Source organism: Megalops cyprinoides, chromosome 9 (genome assembly GCF_013368585.1).
Source record: "Megalops cyprinoides isolate fMegCyp1 chromosome 9, fMegCyp1.pri, whole genome shotgun sequence".
Classification (NCBI taxonomy): domain Eukaryota; kingdom Metazoa; phylum Chordata; class Actinopteri; order Elopiformes; family Megalopidae; genus Megalops; species Megalops cyprinoides.
In genome coordinates this window covers 29199449-29226405 of record NC_050591.1, presented here as the reverse complement: position 1 = coordinate 29226405, position 26957 = coordinate 29199449, and the positions used below count along the sequence as shown (strand labels likewise).

Genomic DNA, 26957 nt, shown 5'->3' with positions numbered 1-26957 from the left:
ATGCATAAAATATCAAAACTAAAGCAAAACCTGTTATTATTGTCCTATTATTACACCTATTGATATAAAAATATACATTTTTGAAAGGATTTACAAAGTAGAGACTATTTCTGAAGCATTGTTATTGTCTGGTAGAGCATTCCATTATTTTGGGGCCTGCACAGAGACAGCTCTGAGGACCCATTGGGGCAGATAAAGAATGTGTATCTAAAAGATACACACAGATTGTTGGTCCGTTTAGTGCCATATAAGGTATTAATAAAATCTTGAAAAAGTATTCTAAAAACAAGTGCTGTCCAGTGCAGAAAGGCAAGTAATACTGTGTGAGTCTTCTTTGCTCTTTTAATTAATAGTCTTCTTTTAGTTGATAATCAATTGCAAAATGTGTTTTTTTTTAACTTTCCAATAATCTGTCATCTGAAATGACAAACATATCTGATTCTTAATATTTTTCTTAAATGGTAGTAGCGTGCCTGGGGTGTCTTCTCACACAAAACCCAGCTTTGAATCAAAGATGACACCATCCTTGCCTCAAACTTTCCACTGGGGATGATGATGCCCAAACTTGTTCTGCTCTGCCTGTTGCTTGGTATAACTTCAAGTTCATAACAGCTGAGCCATTCATTTTTTAAATTGTATTCATGAAGAACAGATATTTTACTCCAGTCACCAGGCTTGACAGGTGAGTATTTTCTGCAAAAAGTGAAAAAGAAACGCAATTCTATTGCGTAAAAGAGGCAGCATATAAATAGAGAATAAAATTGGCTCCAATTTTATTCTCCACAGGGACTCTACAGTCGACAGGAGACGTTGAGGACGCATATTCACCGACACTGGAACCTGTCTATCAGAGAAATAAAACCACCTGGGTATATTTCCATGAAGACCCAGCCATGTTCTTAGGCAATCCATTAAAATGGCATAATCTGCACCGAGCCGCACTGAGCATGTGATACTGTTGAGCATGTAATTTTAAATAATCGGTCATTTGGTTGGATCAATTATTAAGAACACTCTTAGCCTCCCGTGCATGCTTTCAAAAGTCCAAAGCTAGAATAAATGCCAACAATGCCATGAATAAATACCAGCCTGTCAAGATGTACACGTTATGTAAACTGGGTGTGATGATCAGTTCCAAATAACCTCCGATTCGTTTCAGAGAAAAAAATATCACATGAAAAGTGGCACACAAGCAAAGCTGGGAGCGACGTACGAAATTTAGTATTTAATTGTGCACTTGCCCTGGTCTCATCACCCAGTCCAAATTTGAATGATGGGCGCCCTGCTATTAAATCATTAGAGTAATTCCAGACTAATTGCCAGATACCCTTCATTCAGTATAATTTATTTACTCCCTGAAACAAACAACAATGGAGAGAGATAAAATATTCAAACTCACTTTCTTGCAATGTGAAGACATGCTCATGCCTTTGTGCACAGACTAAAGCCGTGAAGAGACATCTAGAGGGCACTCTTTGTATTGCAATCCCCCATGACGATTCCAGCAGCTGAAATGTTTTGATTGGTCCATTTCGTCATTATGCATTTCGTCAAAGTGATGAAGTTTCACCTTTTCTTAATTTGTAGATACGTTTGACCAAGGTTTCGTTTCATAACGTAGTATTGTGATTATTTAATTACACGTTCCTGAAACATGATTGATGATCTTAAGGAAGACACTGAATCTTACAAATACCTAAATAACAACAGGGCCCCAACTAATGCAAACTGCTAATTAACTTAAGAATAAAGTAGCTATCTGTCACCTGTCTGTACAAAACAAACGTCTGGTAGGTGCGTGGCTGATAGTAGTTCAGCCGAACCTGCCAAAGGTATTTAATTATTTGTCATGTATTCATTGTATATTACGTACTTATTAATGTATTAGATCTCACGTTCAAATACTAAATGGTTGAAACTGGGATAGGAGGATGGGCGAAATTATTCTCACCCACAATGTATAACAGGAGGCGCCCTGATTTCCTATAGGCCTCTTTGAACTGCCTTTGGTAACACTGCCATCCAGCGTTCATTTGGCACATTTCACCAATCCCATCCTGCCCTGCTCCTCCGCCATACCCGCCGAGAACTACTGGATGCGGACATGTTAGGCTGGCCTGTCCGAGGATAACACTCAAGTATACATTACAAACTTACTGAACGGCGATAGAGGGGGGCACGGCGAAGTCTTACGATGGATGCCGTCAACGCTTTCAATCAGGAGGTAAACGAAGCTCTTTTTGGTAGAGAAATTGGTGTGGAGTTGTTGGCAAGCTAAGCTAGCTGAGGACGCTATGGTGAACTCTCAATCACGAGTGCGTTGCCTGGAGGCCGCTGAATGGACGGGTAATCAGGCCGCGAAGCGAATAAAGTCCAACTGAGGTCACAGTATCCAGCGCATTTCTGGAAATCCGAGACAATTGCGTGTTGTCTTGCGAGATACGTAGCTAACTGTTATGTCCGTTTGAAAACGGACTAACGTTTGAAGTGTAGACGACCGCAACCTCCAGCTAGCTACTAGCAAACCTTACGTTAGCTAACTCGGCTAGCTGAACTGGTCTCTGGAGCCGTGTAGGTGATCCGAGATCCGTCAGTAAAGTAGCGACATATTACTTAATCAAGCACGATTTGCCATCTGCTCCTTGTCGTTGGCAGGGGCGTCCACATTTACTGTATTTACCAACCAACTAACTTAGGTTACCTGACGTGGCTGGGAGTAGTTTAAGCTCGCAGCGAAGATTGTTAGCCGCTCTCAGGAAAGTACTGTAGTTAAATAGTTAGCATTAGATACGATAGTTATGTTACTAAGACAGACAACTGCTCTGTGGTGGTACATTTAAATCTTAGATTTTCAGTTGTGAACCATTCGATAAGTTCAGCTTCTTGTTTTTCAGTTCGGTGGTGTGTTCCTGTGTATGTTGTATTCAGCTAGCCATTGGGCTTGGCGAGTGGCCCTGGCTCTTGGTAGCCAACGAGCTACACTTGGGTTTGCCCACCACTTTCCTTCGTGTAGACCTAGCTGACTAAGCATGTAATCCTTAAGGGATACATTTAATACATTTTCCTACTGTAACCGAGTAGCGAAAAGAATCATGGATTTTTACATGTTTCTGTGTAGTCTGAGTTTGCCCTGTTTCGTTAACGTTAACGTGCTGTATGACTTAGCCTAAATGGCGTTTGTTTTCTGTTTCCCTACAGAGAAATTGAAACAATATTTCCATTTAAAATGAGTTGTGTTTGTATCAATGCCGCAAATATTTGTTATGCTACCGGAGACACCCCCCATTGAATTGATAGTTGTTTGTCAAGTTCTCTCTGCGTTGTACCTCGGTTTCCATCCATTTTTTTTAAAAAAAATTGACAGTCTGCTGTAGCAGCAGCTGCCTTCGAGGACACGCCAAACGAAATCCATGTTCCGTAGCGTATTTTAGATTTTATCCTAAGGATGACTTCCTGTGACACTTTGAGCGAATTACATTGTGAACAAAGATTGAATTACATTGTGAACAAATGAAACCATCCACTGGCGAAGAGTTCCATATTTTGCATTGCTGGAGAGTACCTGCTACTGTAGAGTAGGAAAGAGTACCTGCTGGTGATTAGGATGGTTAGAAAATGGGGTTAGTTACGTATATGAACATACCTGTTTCATAGACTGTTTGATTTAGCATTGACATAAGTGAACATAATCACTTTAAGCACACCTCAATTATTATATTCCAATGACTCATTTAATTTGCACAGAAAGAATGTGTCAAGGATAGAGTCGGGTTCGGCGGGGTGTTGTAAGAGTGAGTTTGAGGTAATTTGATGTGGCACATGTTCACAAGGCCCATTTTGACCACATAATTGTGTCTTTTCATGATTGTACTACAGCACTTAATGCTAGAGATTGAAAGTTTTCGTTTAAAGTTTGCAGCAAGCAGTGCATCTGTTATCGAGCCTACGGTTTGACCCAAGGAAATATGTGGCTCTTTTGAGGAGTCAGCGGCAGTAACTGGTTCCTGTGACAGTGAAAGCCGCAATGGTTGCTGAAGATCATGGAGATATTGTTAGAGAGGCAAATGGAAACACTTTTGATAACCAAAGTTGGTCAGATAAATCACATAAGTTTCATAGGTTCTATCCTGCTTGAATTTTGGATTTCTGAGTTTCTTGCTGAGACCCCCTATAACCATGGTTTTAGTGTGGTTGTTCTTTAGAAATGTCAAGATGTGTTTTAGCTGAATGCAGGAGATACATCAACTGTTAGAACAGTCAGTTTATGAAGTCTGTACTGGAAGCAAGAAGAGGTGGATGGTTGAATTTAGCCAAGTTACTGTCTTTTGTCAGACCAGTGAAGTTATTGTTTCAGGCTACTTATGAGATACAAGTGGATAGCATCTTCAGTTAGCTATATCTGGTAATAAAACCCTGATAATTGTGCCCATGCATTAATAAGGTATTTACAGTCATGTACATTACACAGCATTACATTCATTTAGCAGATGCACTTATTCAGAGTGACTTCCACCAGAAAAGAACAGAAATGTATCCGTTTAAGTTGAATGAACAATAGCGTCAGTGTAGATCATAGATGGCTGAGATTTCTAGTATGTTGCAGCCATTGCATGATTTTGAAGGCTGCCTTCTGCTCTCATGGAGTATTGAGGTAAGACTTTCTCAGTTCCTACCATGAGAACACCATGCATATACAGCCTGTTAGATGAGAGTTACTCAGCTATTCACAGTAGAGTATTCAGGTGCCATTTTGTTGTTCTAGTTAATTCTCTCAAAAGCAGTCTTGCCTATTTTCACTAATTTCTGTGGAAGCCATTTTGTATGGAGATATCACTGATGAGATCATTTGAAGATGTACCTAATCTCAGTAGAAGAAAGTGTTAAAAGTGCAGGTTATGGAATTACTATTACGAAACAGTTCCTTGAAAACTTGTCAGAGATTTGCGGCTTGGAGTATCAGCTAGTCTGTTGTGTGTTCGCTTCAGCAAAAATGGCAGGCGGTGAGTTGAAAGTTCTTCAAAGGCGGCATGTTTCGCAAGCAGGAAAATGAACTGGCTGCGCAGTAGCACAGAATAGGTGTGGATGTGGTGTGATCCTGCTCCCTGAGCTGGAATGTGGGCGTGTCCCCTTAGTAGCAGTGTCATTGATACTCCCGCTTTCCTTTTTGCCTGACAGGTCATATGCATGCTGGAAATACAGCCATGTCTAGGTGCTGTCTGGACTGTCTCGCTGTCAAGAGTCTGTGTGTCTAGCATCACTGATGTTAATGATAACAATTCCCTTTATATGGAATTTCCTGTGGTTCTGTCCATGAGATGTGACATTTTGAGTTTGATGGCTCTGTAGGACAGCACGTTTGTTCAAATTATAATGCAGGTCTGCAACCATAGGACAATCCTTTCATAAGCACAACGCTAGCTGTGGTGATTTCTTAAACAAAAGTTGTGTTTGCTAATGTCTGGGCCCATGTTGGGGAGAGCAGTGTACAACCATTATCAGTCTGGAATTTCAATGGGTTGAGCCTAATATAAACCGCCAACATGATAGACTAAATTGGCATGCAAATTCATAAAATGCAAACTTTATACTCCTCCTGGTGACTATTTGTGCTAAAGCAATTATGAAGTCTTGGCTGTTTTATGAATTTACAGCTCTCTTAATGGTCCAGTAAGTTGAAATTCGGTACTACAATCTATGGGGGGAATGCAGTAAGTGCCACTAGACTGGTTCTCTCCTGTATTACACAGCAGTCCCTGTGGTGCTGTGATGGAAAGCAAAAAATAGAGCAGAGCCTTTAAATTGGAGGGAGAAAAAAAGATGAGTCCTCCTGGGGGACTAGGAGCCTCTTGCTGGGATGAGGAACATATTGTGAGTGAATATTAATTTGGAAATTTCTCCCTCTGTCTTTCAAGTTATTCTCCATGATAGACATGAAGCCTCCTATTTCCAGAGCGAAAATGATATCCATAACAAAATCCGCCATAAAAGCTATTAAGGTAAGAGAAGATCGTAAGACCGCTGCAGTATGCTGTTTAATATGTAATCAGTGTCTTTCCAAATATGAAATAAAATCAGCATTTCTTCTTTTTTCACAGTTATACAAGCATGTTGTCCAGATTGTAGAAAAATTCATCAAGAAGGTATTTGAAGAAACATTATTTCAAATTCCATAAGTAACAGAAATACCACATTAATATTATATCTGAAAATGCACTTTAATTAAACCTTGTATGCTGTCTTTTCCTGCAAACACGTAATGCCCAAACAAGCACATTCAAAATATAGACCATCAAGAACTCTTGTATGATTATTTACGGCTTTGCCCAGTATTCTATCTTAATGATTATATTGGACACTTTCTCTCTCACCTCTCCCAGTGCAAGCCGGAGCTGAAAGTCCCGGGGCTGTATGTGGTCGACTCGATCGTTCGCCAGTCGCGCCATCAGTTCGGGGCGGACAAAGATGTGTTTGGGCCTAGGTTCACAAAAAACATCACAGGAACGTTCCAGAACCTCTACCTGTGTCCCACTGAAGATAAGGTAGGTCTGCTTTGCTGCCAGACGGCGTGGGAAGAGTGCGCAACGCGTGCAGGCGGTCAGCCCTGACTGACGCTGTGGACCCTCTCTCTCTGTGCAGAGTAAGATTGTGCGAGTGCTCAACCTGTGGCAGAAGAACGGGGTGTTTAGGATCGAGATCATCCAGCCCCTGCTGGACATGGCTGCGGGTGCGGGTGGCAACGCAGGAATGCCGGACGTGAACAACGGCGGCCCGGATGCAGGTGGGCCTCTCGCAGCGCTGTGTGTCAGTCACATAGGGCAACAGGGAAAATATATCAAGGACTATTGATTCTTTCAGTTAAAAAATAAGTTTGGAAATGGCTTTAAAGTCAGACGTTTGTGCATTCTGAATGTTAAAGCTCTTGCCTAAGCCGTGCTCTGCCTCCCTCCTCAGCATCCCCTGCCAGTCAGGTGAAGCTGACAGCAGAGCCCCCGCCGTCTGTCATGGTGAACTCGATCGCAGCGTCCATGCCTCAGCTGCAGAACTCGGAGGCCTTCGCTGCTGTAGCCCAGCTCTTCCAGTCCTCCCAGGGTCAGCAGGTGAGATGAGCTGATCGTGTGTATCTGTAGTGTTGTAGTGCAGTGTAAAATAGTGGTAAGGAGCAGTGCTCGTCACCAAAAGGTTGCTGGTTCGATTCCCTGCTCTCTCTTGCGGTTAGTAGTACAAACTGTACTCTGGTAGTTTGGATGTGTTTAACTGCCTCTGACCCTGGTCTTCTCTCACCTTTTGTGGTCCCTTCTGTCCCCCAGCTTCAGCAGATCCTGCAGAGCTTCCAGCAGTCAGGGAAGACTCAGTCTCAAGCAGTAGAGAGTCATGTGGCTGCAGCTGCTGCTGTCGCCACTGCTCATAGCAACCCGCCCGCTGCACAGCCTGCCGAGACGAAGGCCACCTTCGACAAGGTATCAGTTAATCCGCCCTACTGTTTTTGTTGTCATTGAACACTTTCTGGAATGTGGTAGGCAAGAAAAGAGCATTTGCAGATGATTTGGTAAGGGGTGTGGCATCCATAGGCAGTTCATATACTCAGCAAGAACTGTCCACCTACAGTACCAGTGATCCCTTTCCCTGCATGCTTGCAGTCACATGATTCTAGCAGGATATGTGTGGAGGCTGACATTTGTAGCATGCTTTAAGCAAATTAAGTTTCTCCCTAGCATACTTACAGTTGGGCTGGCTTTCTCCTGAGATGCCTGTAGCTCAGATGGGGTGGTTTTGTGTGCTCGCAGAAGCTTCTGGACCGTTTTGACTATGATGACGAGCCAGAGGGAGGGGAGGAGGCGAAGAAAGAGGAAGCGGCTCCTGTCCTGCCGCCTTTGTAAGTTTATGTGTGTCTGTGAGTGGCAAAACATGCACTGCAGAAATAACATATTTTTAGACTCTTTCACTTTTCTGACATCTTTGTGTGCTTGGATGCAAATAAATCAAATATTAATTTGAGGTATCTGTTTAAAAAATTGTAATTCTTTAGAAGCTGGTGTTATATGGTCACAGTGGACCATTGTATGCTTTACAAAGAGGAAATGTGCCAGAGTCTTGTTTTTTTCCTGGGTGCGTGCAGTGATTGAGAGTGCATAGTATGGTAGTTTTAAAGAGTAGTGGGATGTGAAATGGTAATGTTTGTACAGCTATATGCTTCAGCAAGGTTATCAACTGAGTAATCCCAGAGAAGCCTTATAAGGAAACGTTTTGATAAAAGCGACTGATGGTAGCAAGCATTTGTGCAGAGGTGGCTTACCACAAAACCACCAGCCCAGTGCATCACTATTACAGTTGGTAACGGATGTGGGAAAGAAAATATCCATCACAGCATTTGCTAGCATAGGAACTCACCAGTACAACTCGCCAAAGCCTTTGCCCAGGACATGCTACCGCTTAGTTCGTTCATCTCGTTGAGCCTAGTTTTAAAATACACCCAGCCAACTCTTGGTCTACAGCATGATGCCGGGCAGCTTATGAAATATAGATAATGTTGCTATCTGCAGTCGTAACAACCTTTACATTTGCCGCAGAAAGAAAAAATATACTAGCGCCTCTTTCTCTGGTTTCCATGATAGCAGATGTCTCTCCTGTTCAAATTTGCATGACATGTTACAGTCTAGGTACTGCAATGGGAAATCAAGGAAGCTGTGTCAGCTTGACCACAAACTCAATTTGGTTTCAGATAACTGTTGTGATAACCATGCCCAAAGATGATTTTGGGAGTATTCTTAAGGTTGCATCCATCAAGACAATCAAAATGTTTTTCCCCAATTTTAGATTGTTTCATGTATGTTGTGATAATTGACGCCTACATTTATTTTGTGTAATGCTGGTTTGAAATGTTAGCACAAACAATCAGTGGGTTTTTGGTGTGTGAGAGACTGAAGCTTTAAATTGGTGTTCTCTGGAATAAAATTACAAAGGGACCCTAAGAAAAAAAAGTAGGTGGATGTTGTAAGCACATAACAAGCAGACAAGAAGTGCCAAGTCTATCTGGACTGACACTTTCCCAGGGCTTTGATTTTCTCACAGAGCAGGTGTATATGAAAGAGTTACTTGACTGCCCTTAATTTATCTCTTTACACTTGTGACAGTTAAGCAAACATCAGTACATGAGGCCCAAAGAAAGAAAATTTAGCTACAGATGGCATAATGTGATCTGTCTCATTAATGGAAAGGTTTATCAGTCATCATCAAATAATTTAAATCTCTTCTTCTGTGGTGGTTAGTTAAAATTTCAGGAAAATCCCCATGATTGACAAAATACAAGGCTGTATATTACCCCTTTTACAATCTTTCTGACTTACTAAATACTTAAGTTGAATAAGTGTCTTAATGGTAATGTTTTTGAACTTTCCCATTCAAAAACTACATGGAGCTATGTGCTGTAAAAAAGACAGGCAGACATGGCATATTTCTAATAACAATGCCTTATTTCAACATATGCTTAATGTAGGAAAAGTACTGAAGGTAGTGTGGAGTTGATCTTTTAGGGAAATCAGAATTTCTGGTCTGTACTAGAAGGAGCTGCTTGGTGTGTCTGTTGCTGTAGTTCTGTCTTCAGTTGGGGTGATGTGGGTCTGTTGTCCTGATGCTGCACACATCATTGCAGTGGGCTGCCAGAAAATACCCAGCAGCCAGGGCAGCTGCCGATGTATCCCCAGCTTCCTGCGCAAGTCCCCAACATGGAGCAGTTTCAGACCCAGGTGGCTGGACTGATGCAAGATTCAGCTCATCAGGTAGCTTCACTGTGTCTTCAGTGACTCTTACTAACTATCTAATTTATCATAGCTATTAGCAGAGGGGGTGGTTGCTCCAAAGTTGCATAGGGCCCTGCTGCTTTAATCTCATCACGGAGATATTTTGCATGAAACGAAAGCTGCTAAATGTAAAAGCAACTGTTTGAGACTGTTTGACAGCAACTCCTGCGAAGAAGAGCAAAGCAGAATAAAATAAAACATGGGGAAGAAAATCACAGGAAACGTGGGAAAGTTTTAAAAAGGGTATTCCGACCTGCACGTGGTCTGGTGTGTTGATGAGAAGCTGTGTTTGCCTTTGTAGGTGTCCTTCCCTCCAAACGGACAGCTTCAAGCATGCGGCCTCCCGCCTGCCCCGCTATACCCAGCAATGATGCCGCCCGTGGGACAGCCTCTTGTACCCCAGCAGATGGGGGCGGGGCCTCAGGTGTTTATGGGGGGATACCTGCCACAGAACGAAATGTACCCCCAACAGATGGCACAACGGCAACCTCAGCCTCAGGTAAGTTCCCCCTTATCCCCTGTGTGCGCTCAGCGTCCAGGTCCTATCCAGCGTGTGTCATCGGAGAGCTGGTGTTGGGTAAAGCTGATGGCCATTCATAAATGAATCAGAAAAGTATGTTTATGTATTATTCATGTAGGAGACCCTTGCATACGCAGGATATATGTTAATGAGATCCCATCAGGTTGGAAAATCTGAGAGTGCTAAGCCAATAATAGACTTACTTGGAGAAGGAGATTTATTCTTTTTATAAAAAGTATATCCCATGTAGTAAACAAATGACTGATATGTGTATTTATATTATTTGTATGCTCCAAAAGTAGGTTTTTTTTTTTTTAGTTAAAATAAATGGATAACCGCATTGTTGCACTCCAGCATCTGTGTCTTTCCCTCTGATATTCTCTGGTGCTGGGAAGGCTGACCATTACACTGCTGTGCAGCTGCTGTAGTCTGTGGCAGAGAGTTGGGCCCTAGAATGACCGCGTTTGTGTCACTCTGTGCCCTTTGATGAATCCCCTCTTTCTGAAAAAGGCCACTCTGACAGATGTAGGCTTGATTGGCCATTGTTTTGTTGTGATGGTACTCACTGGTTTGGCAAAACAGAGGAGTCCTAAGCTTTCATCTGAAAAGAATACAGGGCAAATGAGTACTACTGTTACCTGCTAAAGTGGTTGGCAAGGTTAACAACACCCATACTTGCAGTTAAAAACATTTTCCTGTAACACCCCAAAACACTCTTCTGTTAATATTCTTCTGTTTTATCATCTGCTAACATTGGAAATCATAAATTCCTTTTTCTTTGTTGTGTGTCAGTAGGACAACTTTTGTTTTAACATCAAGTACGAGAGTACATAGACTTATACAGTAACTTACTAATGCTTTTGTCTTCATGTTGAGTTAATTTCATGTTCTTTGAATTGTATTTTGACTTAATATTCAATCCATATTAAACTAAATATTTTTAAAGGATATTGAAGTAAATGTAATATTAAAGGATCAATAAATAAGTCATAGTAAATGGACAAAAGATAGAAAGTAATACTAACAAATTTAGTGCATACATTTGTGCAGTATGTAGCAAAATTGAAACTTTTGAGAATGCAATTTTGCAAACTGTTTTAGCTCTAATTTAACTCCTCACAGGCATTATTTCTATACCCATGGAGACCTGACTGCCCAAAAGGCAAACTGTCTGGCAGGTGTGTGAGCGTGAAATCAGATTCTTCATGTTGTTTTAACTGTTCCTCCCCCCTGCTTGTGTCCTCTTAGCAAATGTCAATGGAGATAGATCAGCCTTCACTGAGGGAAGGAAAACATCGACCGGACGGCAGGAAGTCAAGATCGAGGTCAGGCTCCAGGTGAGAGGAAGCCCAGGGTTTTTTGCCACGATTTAATTAATGTTTGTTAATAATGAAATGTGTGGTTTGGCTCTCGATGTCCTGTGCGGAAACAAGCAAGCGGTCTTCTTGCAGGTCCCCAAAGCGGAGGAGGTCCCGCTCAAACTCGCGCTCTCAGCGTCCGCGGTACCGCAGGTCCTGGTCCCGATCCCGGTCCAGAGAGAGGCGGCGCAACTCCCCCCGACCCCGTTCCCGGGAGAGAGACAGAGAGAGAGAGCGGGAGCGCCGGCAGAGGGGACTGCCGCCCGTTAAGAGTGCTACGCTCAGTGGTGTGTAGAGCTGGCCTCCCTGCACTTTACACAGGGGTCTTGCCAAATGCCGACGACTGTAGAATACTTACAGCATTTTTTCCATGTTTAATCATGATTTGTAATGAACCCCCACTGGTGCAGTGGTCAGAAACCTGTAGACAGGGGGGTGTACTGTGTTTACCTTCCATTTTCCTTTATTTAATCATTTGCATGTGTGTTAACTGGCACTAGTGGAAAAGGAACTCGTATTTGTGGCTCTTGGATTGTAATTTCTTTCTGTGACTACACTGTAGTTGCACTTCCCTCCACTGCTTGTAGTTGTTCTGCCGAGCCATCTGGGGTGAGAGCTTGCCAGCTAATTTAACAGGGCTGCAGGAAAAAAGCCAAATGAAGGCGCTTGTAAAAATTTGACTCAATACATTTTGCATAATTTTGTTTAAAACATAATAAACACCGTGGTACTATTAGGATGTGAAGTAACGTTCATGTATAAAAACTGACAAACCTACTTGTGGACATGTCGTAACTGAAAGGTTGCCGGTTCGATCCCCGCTGGGACACTGCTGCTGTACCCTTGGGCAAGGTACTTAACCCACAATTGCCTCAGTAAATATCCAGCTGTATAAATGGATAACATTGTAAAGAACTGTAACCTATGTAAGTCGCTTTGGATAAAAGCGTCTGCTAAATGAATAAATGTAAATGTAAATGTCCCATGCAGCATGAACTACAATTATTAAGGTGTGCTTAACACATTATGTCCATTGATCATTTGCTTTGCAAATAATAGTAGTCTTAAGCATATCTGAGTGAGTAAAACTCTTCATTGTGACTTTGTTAGGTTTATATTTACTGAGCATCTTTTCCCTTTCAAAGTCTCATATATCTCCCAGCCTTGAGTTTGTGAGGTTTTCCCTCTCTGCTTTTAGTTTGCAGCACTACCCTCTGGGTGGGTCAGCTGGACAAAAGAACGCAGCAGCAGGACGTAGCGTGTTTACTGGAGGAGTTTGGCCAGATTGAGTCCATCAACGTAAGTGTGGAGATGAACGAGGCGCAGCTGATGAGTGAGCTGTAGTTTTTGCTAGCCAGTGAATGGATAATAATAAATTCATCTTTCTGCGGACTTCAGATGATCCCCCCAAGAGGCTGTGCGTACATTGTCATGGTCCACAGACAGGATGCCTTCAGAGCCCTGCAGAAGCTCAGCAGGGGGCCCTACAAAGTCAACCAGAAGGCCATCAAGGTGAGGGGCCTGCTAAGTAGCATTACTGACTGTAGTTACAGATTATGTAAGAGTTCAAAGGCTGTGTTGAATTAGTGACTGTCATTGCGGCCAGTGTCATGTAATTTGCATGATTCTATACATTGTCTAAGTCAACAACACGTATATGCAATATATATTGTATATATTGTACGTATATACCATAGCAAGTAGTTTGCTATTATAAGATCAAAGTCTATACAGTGCTATATAATGTATATTTCTCTCCTGGACAGATCGCATGGGCCTTGAACAAGGGCATCAAGCCGGAGTACAAACAGTACTGGGATGTGGAGCTGGGTGTCACCTACATTCCCTGGAATAAAGTCAAAACCGAAGACCTGGAAAGCTTTCGGGAAGGGGGCATGCTGGATGCTGACACAGTCTGTCCAGGTGAGCATCCAGGGACCGTCACCCTCTGAACTTCTGCCTTTACCTTCAAATCTTCTTTGTTTAATTCTGCTAAATGGAGCTTAAAGGATCTGTTGTATATATTTAGTCAAACCGGTACACATTGAAATCAGTTTTGTGTACGTGTTGCTGGTTGCATGCATTTGAAACAGTTAACTGCAAAAGTGGCTCTGAACTTGATGCTCTGTGGCCCAGTTATCATGGAGGTGCGGATCAGCTGACATGCTCAGAAGAAGAAATAGTCAGAATTGAACTAATCTCTTAATAGAGTAGATAAGTCGTCATAGATGGAACAGAAGTAGTCTTGGTACATGAAAACATCCAGTACAGGACATTTTAGTGTATAGAGGTATGGGCATGTCTTACATGAATAAATGGGTGTAGGAACTGTGCTCTGAGTAGCTGGGTGCTCTGTCTCTTGCAGAGTGGCAGTGCACTCTGAACGAGCTGGAGAAGGCAAGCGAGGTGGCCCACAACGGAGGCCTGGAGACGACGCAGGCAGAAGAGGCTGCCGTCGCAACGCACGCACAGGTAAAACTTGATGGATTTCAGGTGAAATGCATTAAACTTGGTCCCTCTGTTGTAGCTGTCTTCTGTTTCCTCATGGGGCTTAACCACCACTTTCTACTTAGGGGAATCGTGCTTTGGTGGCAGTCACTTTGTGTTTTTAATGTGTTGTATGTCAAGCATTTCTTGAAAAAAAGGCAATTATTTGTATTTGCTTGTATATAAATCATCTCCAAAGTACTGTTGTGTAATAAAATCTTCTTCCAGTCCAATATAGTGGATTAAGCAAGCATTAAAACAGCCTAAAAGCATTACAGTATTATGAATGCAAAAGACTTGCGTTTCCACCCTCTCTGGTGGTCTCACTCATGCACTGTCCAAGACTCTTGAGGGTAAGACAGCACTCAGAATGAGCTTACACCTCTGGTGAGTGTTTAAATTTTGCCAAGTCCGGAGTGTTGCATCAGGTGCCCAGTGGGGAATCTCCCGTGGCTGCAGCGCTCGGACGCTAGCAGAGGACAGTTTACACTTTCAGAGACAGATTGACTCAGTTGCAACAAACACACTGGAACAAACTAGCACAACGTCACAATGGAAAGAACGCTTGTTTACGCGATAATTCGGTCGTCTGTGTAGATTCCCATTGCAACAAAGATTAAATCAGTGACAGTCCCCTGGATAGGGTTCTGTAAGTAAAAAAAAAAAAATAATAAAATAACTCAAACCACCTCATTCAGTAGAATCATGCTGAGATTACATTCTATGACTTTTGACATCCGTGGATCATCGATCCCCCCCATGCGGATGCTAAAATTGTCGCTGGGATTGTGCGTGTAAGATTTGCATAAGAATGCAGGTATGTCATTAGGTGGATGAGAGAAATAAAATATCCAGTCACCCACTGTATGAAATGCACATCTTATGTGTGGTGTTTACATTTTTTTTTAAATGTCTCTCATTCAGTGTTTATGAATGATCACTTAACTCATCTGTTTTAAAAATACATAATGATGCCATTGTGTTCATTTTTGGTTTTGAAACAGAAATGGACACATAAGTAGAAACATATGACAGTTTCTGAATTTATTATTGCAGCTTTGGCATGCAGTTCTTCAGAGTAAAGCAGGAATGTAGTCGATGTCTGTGGAGTTGTTAATGGATATATTGTAATGCTAAACATTGGGTATATTGCACATTGGTTTTTACCAGAATTGGTAACAGCTATTGACTTTGTGGAGTGCTTTAACACTGACATGCCATTGCAAGTACCCTGGCATGTGTTCTCATCACAGTCAAGGTAAGGGAAAAATTGACTTGCAGACACGAAGACCGTATGCGGTACGTAGCAGCCCCGGTTGAATGCATGGGGCCCATATAATCTCACAGCACATTGCTTGTCTGCTGCCAACTATCCCAACACAGGCAAGTCATTGGCAGTCCCTGAGCAATGATCCCTCTTTGGGAGAGTGCAAAGGGTTTTTTTTTTTTTGGTCCAATCTGTACAGTATGTATTTTTACATGCACTCAGAAAGTAAGTTTGAATGTTGTATAGTGTTTGTTTGAGCATTTTGCAGTTGAAATTCTCACTACATTTTATAAATGAACCTCATGTTCCTCTAATTCTGGTGAGGAGTTTTTATTTCGTTACAAAAGGTCTAAGACTTTTTGGTTGTTATTATTACAAAAAATGCAAGTCAATCCTTATGAAATGTGCCTACTGAAGTGTAGCTTGTCTTCCATGTTTCTTCACAGTACAAAATACAATATTGAATATAAACAGCTCAAGTTAAAACCCCACTTGCAGTAACTGCATTTCAGTTATGTGGAGTCAATAATTTGCAAGACTTGGCAAGTTATTCCAGTTGTAATGGTGTTCAGCAACAGTCTAAACTCAAGGTTCAAACTCATGCTTATGTCTGGCAATTAGCCTTCAGTGTTTGTTGCAGTTGAGCCAATCTGATTACACTTCAGAGAATAGCTTAGAATATTTCATCATAAAAGTCACTCAGGAGACATGGATATGCTGAAAAGTAAGTGTTACTGTTGGTGATAGTTGTTCTTTTTTCACACAGATTCTGTACAGGTTTTTATATTACCAGAATGTTGCGTTATGTGAGTTTTGTGTTGGAAAAAGTTGCAGGTATTTTCAGTAATGTCCTTTATGCAAGTTAATTTAACCTGGTGGCTTCTTGAATGTTGCCTGCATACACAGTTAAAATAAAGGTTTTATGAAGTACATTGGAGTTTGCAAAATGGAGTTTAATTTTCACACATGGCAAATCATCCATAGATCAAATAATCCAAATAGTCCATAACGCCTGTCTACCAGCATTCATCAAAATATTTATCAGTTTGAAAATACGTTTAATGGTATGTGAAAATAAAGCATTCTTAATTTGGTTAGTGGTTATTGTAACGACATGCTGTAGCCACAAAGACCATGCTGTATTAATAAACTAAATGCCAGGAGAATGTTTTTTCTTTATATGGGAAATTAAAAGGCTCTATAGAATATCTGAAATCCATACACATACAACAAATAGTTTTCCATTGCCTTTAAGAAACCAAAAAGCAAAGATCTTGCAAAATATAAACTGTGATAAATACAGCTGTTACAAATACAGAGGGCATTGCCTTGAACTTGGCATGTAAATTACATGTTCTTCCACAAAGCTGACTTCTTTGTGACATGCAGTTTAACAACAGCACATTGTTGCTTTGAAGTTGGCATCCTTTTTTGTGCAAGCAGTAGTGTACAACAGTGATTATAGAACTACACCTGTGACCAAAGTTCAAGTCATGATTGGGTCACTGCTGCTGTTGGACTATTGAACAAGGTGCTTAACCTGAATTACCTCAGTAAACATCCAGTTGTGTAAGTGGGTAATGTATCAAATGCAAGATGTGTAAGTCGCCCAAAATGGCCGTGCCTGTTAATTAAATAAATTATTAAATAACATTTCCTTTTAAAATATGTACTTCCTGTTGCCATGTATGACTGATGTAGGAACCGACATGATACATCTGTATAAGTTAATGTTATACAAGAGAATAAAATCAAATGGGCAGGTGATGTTGCAGGTCAAAGGGGAAAGCGATCCATGTGGGGGGAAAAAAATCACTGGAGTGCTGTGAAATTAGTCTTGTGTACAATACTGACAACTCAGTATATATGGAATTTAGTAGATATGTGCATTTGCACATACAAACACATGGTAAGATGAGTACCAGTACCATCAGGACTAAAATCTCCAGGTTGGCATGGCACACTACCGATTTTACTGAACATATGGTTGGTGTAAACACACATAGGGATCAACTTAAGGCTGTGATACATATTTGTCAGACACCTCATTTTTTCCTTTATATGAGGAATACTGTTATTGCATCTGCAAAATGATATGCATAATTTTGAATGAGAAAGCTGACACCCCACCCTGGATATCGTGGCAGTTGTCTTATGCATTTCAAGGAAAAGGTAGGAAACACAGGCTTTATATTGTAGCCTCTTTGTTTGGTTGTGTCCATGAATTGTGTTAAAATGTGCATTTGTTCCTTGATCAAAGTATTATTCTCATGAAACTACAAAATTGTAGCCATTACTTTTTATAGATAAAGGGTGAAGAATCCTACTAGATGTGTCAGTAGTGGTTTTCTTTGCACTCTTTGCCTCCCAGCATTTCCTTAGATAAGTGTAAATAATATGTTTGAAAAAGCCAGGTATCTGAAAAATTGGATTACCTATTGTCATAATGTCAAATATAGTCTTGCACCAGTACTGACCATGTCTACAGCCAGTATGTGCAGTGATAACATTTGGAGAGAAGATTTGCTATGTGTTTAAACTACATGTGCCAGAAATTGGATTTATGCACTGTTAAGTTTTCCTCAGTCATATTGGAATGTTGGTGCTTGAGTATCAAGCGAAGCCTGTGTATAAATGAGTATCAAGCGAAGCCTCAACATAGTAAAATCCAATAAAAACACAATGGTAGCATCAGGTGCCAGATTTAAAATTGTGAGGTCAGTTTAAAGTGATCAGTGTTAATTATCTGGATGAAAATAAAATTGGACTGTCACCAATATATCACTGTTAGAATTAGCTCAAGGCCAAGCCAGTTAATTGGAGGGTGTTAGTTGTAAAATTTCTAACAGACTATTAGCCTTATCATTATCATATTTATGATGTTAATTTGCAAGACCATCTATGTGTATATTCAAGGCAAATCATCAAAAGAATACTTAAGAAAAACACCATCAGGTGTGGTAGGTGAGGGATTTGCAAAATGAATGCATTCACATTGATTTAGGCAACCTCTTCGTCTAGTCTCTTCCTTTGTCAGTGATGTGAGATTTCAAGTTCTGAAAGGTAACAGTTCATTTGCGTCCACAAGAAATGGTACTTACTATTGTACTTGTTGCACATGCACTAAAATCTCATCAATGTTACATTGTTACAGTCTCACATAGAAAAATGTTTCAGTGGCAAAATATCAATTTTAATCAACTCGGTCACAAAAAAGTTATTTCTGTTGTACAAAAGTAAAAAGGACTTCTTCACAATCGTATATAGATGACCTTGTTGTGAACTTCGTATGAAAATGTTCTTTAGGAGGTGCTGATTTGCTGTTTGCCAGATCAAAAAGTTCTCCCTTGTGGAACAGTTTAATACAGGTGGTGCCTCTCGGTATATGAGAGGAATGTCTCCACATGGAAGGGTCCAACTCATACAAGAGTCACAGTAAGTTGGCTTGAGTTTGTCAGTGCAATTACAGCTGTTTAAAAAAGCTTAGCAAATCTGTCAAACCTTTTTTACAGAACAAAACAAAATGCATCCACAGTTAGTTCAGTGCACTACCTGATCATAAATCATTTCCATAACTGGTTGAAGATTTATGAATATGCGTGATTATGGAAAACAGACTGAACTGATCTGAACAGCTGCAGTATGTGGACATATCAGAAAGATTTTCCAGGAAACCAAAGCACTTTTGCATTAAATGCCATATGCCATGTATTAAAGAGGTTAGGGCTCTCAGCCAGTGAACCCACAGTAAGTGGTCAGGCTGGCTGGTACAAGGGGAAACAGGAAACAGGAAGCAGCCTGCTGGCTCCCTCTGACGGGAGTTCCTCCACAGGAAGTGGGGCAGCTGGTGCCCTGGATGCAGCTCGTAATCCACGGTGGAACCAGAGATGTGGGTAAGGCTAGCTCCCCTGCTGCCACAGTAAACTGAAAAAAATCTGTGGGACGGTTTCACTGATGTACCATGTTGCTTTCTACTGAGGTTCACTACCATTGAAATTTTAACACTGGAGATGAAAACCTATGTTGTTTTAGTGAGGATGTTTGGGAGCACTTGAATACTTACATTTCCAAATTGGATGCCACCACACCTGTTAACATTTCTTTTAGTGCACAGTTTCCGTTTGCTGATTTTGACCCAGAACACATAACCAGTTCTAGATTAAATTTTGTATGTTCCATGAATATTGAAAATTTGGGAAGTGAATATGATAATCATAATGAAATAATTTGAAGGAATATAACAGTAAAATGCAATTTCTGTCACAGATTGCGTACAGTTATGACTCTGCTTACAGATTTCACTCCATTTGGTTCTTGAAACTAAGCTATTAAAATCTCTGTTGGAAACATGAATGGTTCTCTGGTTACAGAAAAGCAGGTCTGTTGAATATTTTCTGGCATATTTATAATTACATTATTGGCATTTATTATTGCCACAATATATTATTACATTAGTGATTTGGTTCATAAGATATTGTACAGTGAAAATGAAGTTCATACATCACATACATTCAAAGTGAAATTGCTTTCTTTCATTTGCATAATTGATAGGCTTTATTAGCAATTTTAATCTCGTCCACAGTGCATTCCAAGGTGTTGATGTGGACTTGTATATGTATACATGATTTAAGAGAAGTGCAATATGCATTCCAACACTGCACATTTTATGAGTAGGTGTGTTTTTCAGAAATTTATGTGGTCACATTTATTCACACCCCTGCAATCAGTATTTTTCGCATCCTACTTTGACATTGGGAAGGCCCTTCCTGTAGCTTTTTCTTGTGTTCAAACATGTCTCATGAGTAATATAAATTTATTTATTTTTGGACCACTTCTGGCAACATTTCTTGAGCTCCTTTAGACTTAGTGGTTTCTGCTCATGAATTGCTTTCTGAAATTTGGATTGTGGTTGTGATGGCTTCATTATTTGTGTCCTCTTAACTATTTCTTACTACACTTGCATATGTGCTTTGGATCATTATGACCTGGATTAGTTTAAGTCTCCTAGCAAAGCTGACTAGAAGTTTCAGCTAAAATGCCATGGCATGTGTTATGGTGTCATGTTATGCACATGACACTATATTTCTTTCCATTCTAATTGGGACAGAAATGTAAAACTAATACCTAAAACCTGAAAAACAGAAACTCATTGTTTCCCAGAGTATGACATTCTGCATGGGCCTCACCTTTTCATGCTACTCCTGCTGCTGTTGAACATGTCTGTGAAAAGAATGGTTTATTTAAAACTAGCTAATTAGCTTAATTTGAGCATAAAACATGGTTCCAAATGTAGCCAACATGCAGTTTGCTAGTCTAAATCTGCACATTTGTTACAGCTTTTCTGTGTTTTGGTAGCGGAAGAGGCCTCTTCCCTGCATCTGTGACATGAACAGCAGAATCATGCAGCTCATGTCAGTTTAGTTTTTCAGATGTTGTATCTGCATGATACCATGGCATGATCTCCAGTTGCCCCCCTGGGTTTGAGGGCCATCTCCCTCAACCCCCCCCCCCCACCAACCTGCTGTGACATCTTCCTCCTGGTAGGGTGTTGATTGTCCCTGTAGCTGTGAACCCCTCAGTAACTGACTTGTGGAGGTCAATGGTATCTGTCTGACTTTGACTGTGACAGTGGGTGCTACTAATGGATTGCCTCTGTGTAACTGCCTCTATACCCTCTAACACAGGTGTTGGGCACTTCAGTTAATTTCTAGAACCTTCTGGTCATATCTGTACAATGGAAAAATTATGCAAGATTACATTTCCATATTTTATTTTTTGGTAATTGCAAGGTGTGAATAAATGTGCCTACTGTGTTTACTGAAGAACAAGCGTTTGTGAAATGAGATGTTGCTGGGTATAGTGTTGGCATTACCACTGTACTACTGAATACTGTATCTTCATCTATTTGTGGAAGAAAGCTGATTGGGCACTTGTAATTTTTCTGTGGAGACCAGGTAAGATAGGGTAGGATATATTAGATATGCCTTAGATTAGGGTGTTTTTTTCCATCAGATATATCACTAAGATTTTGCCAGTGTAATATACACACAAATGGAAAGATTTCCATTTTCATTTAAAAATGCTATTTTTCACATATATATCCCACTAAATATGATCATTTAAATTCCACATAGCCCTCCAGTTACAATGCCTGTATAGTTCAGCTGAAGCTAAGCACCGGAAACTGAACTGTCCAATATTGTATGAAACACAGTACTAGAAAGTACAAGTTGGTAATAAGGGCATAATCAAAAATGCCTATGTAGACATTGTAGACATGGTTTCTTGTCCATACAGGTGTGTTAAACATTCAGTATTTTATATTAATACATTAATGTTTAATGATCTGAACAACAGATGTTATGGTAGTAAAATATTTAAAAGTGAGAAAATTGAACAAGCAGAGCAAAGCAAATAATTTTTTCTGGCCTAAATTCTTTTCCCCATCAAAAGGATGAAGGATATGGGTACACTCGGAATCTGTTCTATAGTACACATCCAGGCACCCATTGATTTAATCTGGTATCAGTCAACTTTCCAGAGGGAGCTTCAGAGACATTTTATAGGCATGCATGCATGCAGTGAATGAGGTAGGAAAGCCCTGTGAAAAAAGGCATCGGGAGGGTTATAATGTTAATGAACACCTGGGTGAACCCATGGTGTGGGGAAGTTCAGGGCTTTTGCTTTGGAACAAGTGACATCTGTCCTGACCCAACTGCACTATTCCCTCCACACGAGGAAGGAAAACATCAGGCAGGTTTGTTTGTGGAAGGACAGTCATCACTTCCTGCATCTGTCATCTGTCAGCACACATGCCACATGCAATATGGAAATTTGCAATATGAATCCAAAAATGCACTACTCACAAACATAATATGCTTGCCCCTAGGGTGGATAAGTGCCGGGCGAGACTGTAATATGCTTTTTCCTTTATTTAATTTGCTTGGCAGAATCCCTTACTCGTAATCTATGTAAATCACTCTATTTTACATGTTGGCCATTTGTAAAGATGGATATGCCACCAGAAGAATGGATCTGTATATTGCGAGACAGGCAGGTAATGCAACATTTTGCACAGTTCTCACACATTCTCTCAGGAGAGAATTCCTTTTCAATGCAGCAATATTTTATTTCCATCTGAGAAGTGGTTACAGACAAATATCTGACGTGAAGGAAGGGTCAAGGTAGGTTTTCTCATTGGAATCGGCAGCACAAGATGTGGGGGCAAAAATCTCTGCAAAGCTCTCCACATCTCTTGTAATTTATCTCTGTAAATAACACTTTCTTCACACCCTAATTCCCCTATTCCACCTACATGAATAATAAAAGATTTTATGTCAAGTGTTTCCTGGTAATCCCCTCTTCTGATGGGGATCAGCTATAACAAAGTGAGATTAGGCTTTCTGATGACATGCCACCCCATTCACAAGCTGTATTAATTACACCACTCACTTTCCTCTACTGACTCTGAAGGCAGAAGCTGTGCTGTGAGAAAAGTATTTATTTATAGCATTCATATAAACCTGATCTCATTACAATTACAGCTGATAATTCTATCATAATAGGGTAGACAACTGTGGAGCAGTAGCAAATGTAGATATATGCTGATGGTTTGTTCCATTTGAAACGGGTATCCAAGTGCACAGCTTGTTCAACTGAGGGACCAAGGGAGAATGTGCAGAATCAAGTTGCCTCACCCTGCTTCTCAGCACACATTTGAAACTTTTATTATCGCTTATTAATTAACATGTTTGCAGATCATGTTTACCTTCAGTTTAAAAAAAAAAATGCCTTAAAAGAATTTCACACAACCTTAATGGCCCTACACTTTATAATGCATACACTGTAATGTGGTCTGACAGTTACATATGCTGCAAGTGACTGTAGGTGGAGGTGTTGACTGGAGGTGCTGTACTCAAGAGAAAAGTGTTGAACGTGTTTTATTTTCTATGTGTGATAATGGTTTGGTCTTCACAGACACAAGGGGAACTCCATTATGCATTGAGTCAAGTGTGCTAGACCCACGGTTCATTCTGCTGGTGTACTCGGGTGTAAATGCGCATCACTTTAAGCGTCTGTTGTGATCTATGACAAGGATCCATTTTGTCTCTCTGATCTCTGTTCAAAGTATCCTACTGCTCAAGTGTCATGTGAGGTAGAGGCATAATTTCGCCTGTTTTGAAAGGATACAATTTAAGTAGCTTTAACGTGCCTTTTCTTGTGTCTTTGTGTCTCCCAGATGCCCCCAGTCCAGTCAGTGGGAGTGGTCGGAGCCGTCCCACCCCCCACTTTCCCTGCACACATGGGCCTACCACCCCCGTCCTTCCCCCCTGGCGTGCCTCCTCCACCCCCTCCACCTTTCCTACGCCCAGGGTTCAATCCCATGCAAATGCCTCCAGGTATCTCCTCTACACAGATCCGACTTAAATCAAATCCGTACTTATTGAATTAGACTGGGAATCAAAAGAAATGAGTAAAATGTGGAATCAAATAAAATATGTTTGTTGGATGTTCATGGTCTTATCCTTATTCCTGGTCTCTTCTCACCTCCTGCTGCAGGCTTCCTACCCCCTGGGGCCATGCCCCCCATGGGATCTACTGGGCCCCCAGCCCCCACCCCTGCTGTCAGTGTCTCCACACGTAAGGATGAGCAGTATTGCTGCTTTCCAGCAACATGCACCTTTCTTCACTAATGTCCCATTTGTTCATTTTCATGTGCTGTTGCATGCATATTCATTTCACTTCTTGTCCAAACCAGCGGTCATACCTGGCAGCTCTGTGGAAGATTCCTCCAAGGGTCCCAGGAACAGCAACAGCGTTGTGGACATATTCCCTGCCCCGGGAACGAATCAGGGCGTCGGTGCCAACCTCCCCACCCCCGTGCCTCAACAGATGGCCGGTATGGGTTAGCGCTCTCTCTCCTTCCGTGTACTAATGCAAAGATCATTGTTGTTTTCCTCTTTAATAGAGCATCATTATTAGTCTACAATGCTAAATGACTGACAGTACAAGGAGGAACCATCCTTCAGTGCCATGGGGGGGGGGGGGTCAAAGATTGAAAAGATACTTGGGAGAAAAAATAGCAATGATAAACTTGTGTTAGATGCATATCAAATGAAATTGATCAACGAGAGGGAGCTGTGCGCAATGTGTCAGGTTCTCCTGTTTCTTTGTTTTTAGGGAGCAACCAGATGGGTGGTCCCGGAGGTCCAGTGATGAGCCCTCAGGCCCCAACTGGGGGTCTGCTGGGGGCCCGGCCGGGCATGATACCCCTGCAGCGCCCCCCAGGGGTACCTCCCCCACACCTGCAGCGCTTCCCCCCGCCACGCCCCAACATGCCGCCCATGCCCCCGCAGATGATGCACAGAGGCCCACCTCCCGGTGGGTACGGCATGCCCCCACCCCACCCCATGCGGGGACCCTTCCCACCTCACGGGCCCCCGTTCATGAGGGAGCCCCCTAGAGGCCCGGAGGGGCCGGACGACCAGTTTCGAAATGAGCGCCCGGGCTTTGGCCGAGACAGGGAGCACTTCAGGGGGCGGCGGCCGTTCGGCAGGGGTGGAGGAGAGGGGCGGGATCACTACGGGAACCGGCCGGAGGAGTCGGAGCAGCAAGGTGGGTGGGAACGGGAGGGCCGGGACTGGGGGCACAGCCCGGAGACCGAGGACAGGGGCCATCACCGGGGCCGGCACCGGGACAGAGAGGGGGACCGTGGGACCCGTGAGAGGGACTCAAGGTGGGACAGAGATGGGCGCAAGGAGAAAGGAGATGAGGCGGAGAGCACTGGCAAGTACCACCAGTCCAATAGTGCCGAACACCCTGTGGACTCGGGTAAAGAACTTCCGAGGGAGGAGCCCTCTAATTCACACTCTGAAGTGACTGTTGATCCACAGGTGTCATTACCCATAGCAACAACGGAACCCACAGAAAAACCACAAGAGGCAGAGTCATAGAGACTAAACTCAGAGATAAATGGCACTGTTAATACATGAAAATAAAGCATTTTGGCAGAGATGGATCTTCCTGTGAACCACGTTGCCCCACTTTGGAACTTGAATGTTGTTTGTAAAGTAAGATTACACAGAAGAAAAAGAATACTGCTGTATATATACTTATGCTACTCCTAACACCTGTTTATAGTCTTTGGGAAAACATTTTGCTTATACCCCGTTGTGTTTCAGAGAAATATAATACAATTGAATCAAAAACAAAATAAACAAAAGGCCCTTTGCTGTAATGTTTTTAAATTTCAATGTTTACAACCTTTATGAAATGAGGTTTCTATCATTTTATATTAAAAAAGAAACCTGCATTGAAATCTCCCATTTGCGCTTTAGAGATTTGTTTTTAATAAACTATTTTCATACCATATGTTTCATTCTTACCAGTTTAAATGTTTTTGCTTCGATTCATTTTCATCATTTTTGATGATTCCACAGTAATCTGTTCATTTCATTTAAAAATATTATTTAAAATATGATACAAAGCATAAGATTATTATTCAAGGTTTCTTATTCAGTTGCCGTTGTTTTGCGCCTGTGCCCTTACAGTTGCTGGTTCAGTACACACATAGAGGGCCTGCTTTAATACATAGTCCTCTATTTAATACATTGTCTCCTCACAGTTCAGTAACCAGAGGCCATGCAACAATCCAGTGAATCACTGCCGCAAAGAGAAAAAAATAAATTACAGCTGATTTTAACATTAAGAATGTTGGAGGAATAAGGACACATATACACACAAACACACACACACACACATATATCTGATTAATAGTGGAGGTTTGGTAACTTTTTTTCTATGTCTAGTTTTAATTTCCTAGGTAATGTATGTGGGTGGCAGGTGTTCTAAATGCTTAGCATGAATTTTCAACTAACACAACACAGCTGATATTGTTGATGTTGATATTGTCCACACTTCACATCAAGATGTGTCCAATGTGGAAATGAGTGTGCAGACATTTAGAAGTGATGACCTGGCTGACAAAATACAGTTTTATGCGCCTGACACATTTGTAAACAGTCCCAGTTTAAAATCAGAAGTGTTTTGATCAGGAGTATGAGACAGGGAAAAGCACTTTGTGATGGGAATACCTAGGTTTACATTCATGCTTGTCTGTATGTATAGTTATCCATGTATCTCTTTTTTACCGTACAGTTATTCTAATATTGATGACTTCAGTTTTAACTAACTTTGAAAGACGTTATGGGGAAAACACATTTAGAATGACCCAATTAGCTTGTTTGCAGTGTTGTTTAAATATTTTCAGTATATGCTATATCAACTATAGAATTTTGGGAAAAAAGATGGGATGTAAACTTATTGGTGGATAGCTGGCAATATTTCCAGATTTGTTTGTCAGATAGGCATAATATTAATATATGAATTATGAAATTTTAAGACCACCTAGAGTTTTGCATACTACCCTTTTTAAAGATAATCTGTTGTTCTCCAATGAATGCCTTCTGAGCTGAGATTCAAAGCCATATCAATTAAGCAGGAATAAACTTGCGACACAACTGTATCAG

At 41.3% G+C, this 26957-nt stretch overlaps 1 protein-coding gene across 1 annotated transcript; it reads left to right on the top strand.

Annotated features, from left to right (window-relative positions):
• The first annotated feature begins 2087 nt into the window (after window positions 1-2087).
• On the top strand, window positions 2088-25382 carry LOC118783741 (SR-related and CTD-associated factor 4-like). Its single transcript, XM_036537696.1, has 20 exons — window positions 2088-2224; window positions 5913-5996; window positions 6096-6140; window positions 6378-6539; window positions 6637-6778; window positions 6952-7097; window positions 7308-7457; window positions 7785-7873; window positions 9650-9776; window positions 10099-10296; window positions 11566-11654; window positions 11769-11962; window positions 12874-12974; window positions 13074-13187; window positions 13442-13598; window positions 14041-14147; window positions 23669-23828; window positions 23989-24069; window positions 24188-24328; window positions 24610-25382. Exons 1-20 carry the CDS (start codon window positions 2195-2197, stop codon window positions 25380-25382), a joined length of 3090 nt encoding a protein of 1029 aa, XP_036393589.1. The 5' UTR covers window positions 2088-2194.
• The last annotated feature ends 1575 nt before the right edge of the window (window positions 25383-26957 follow it).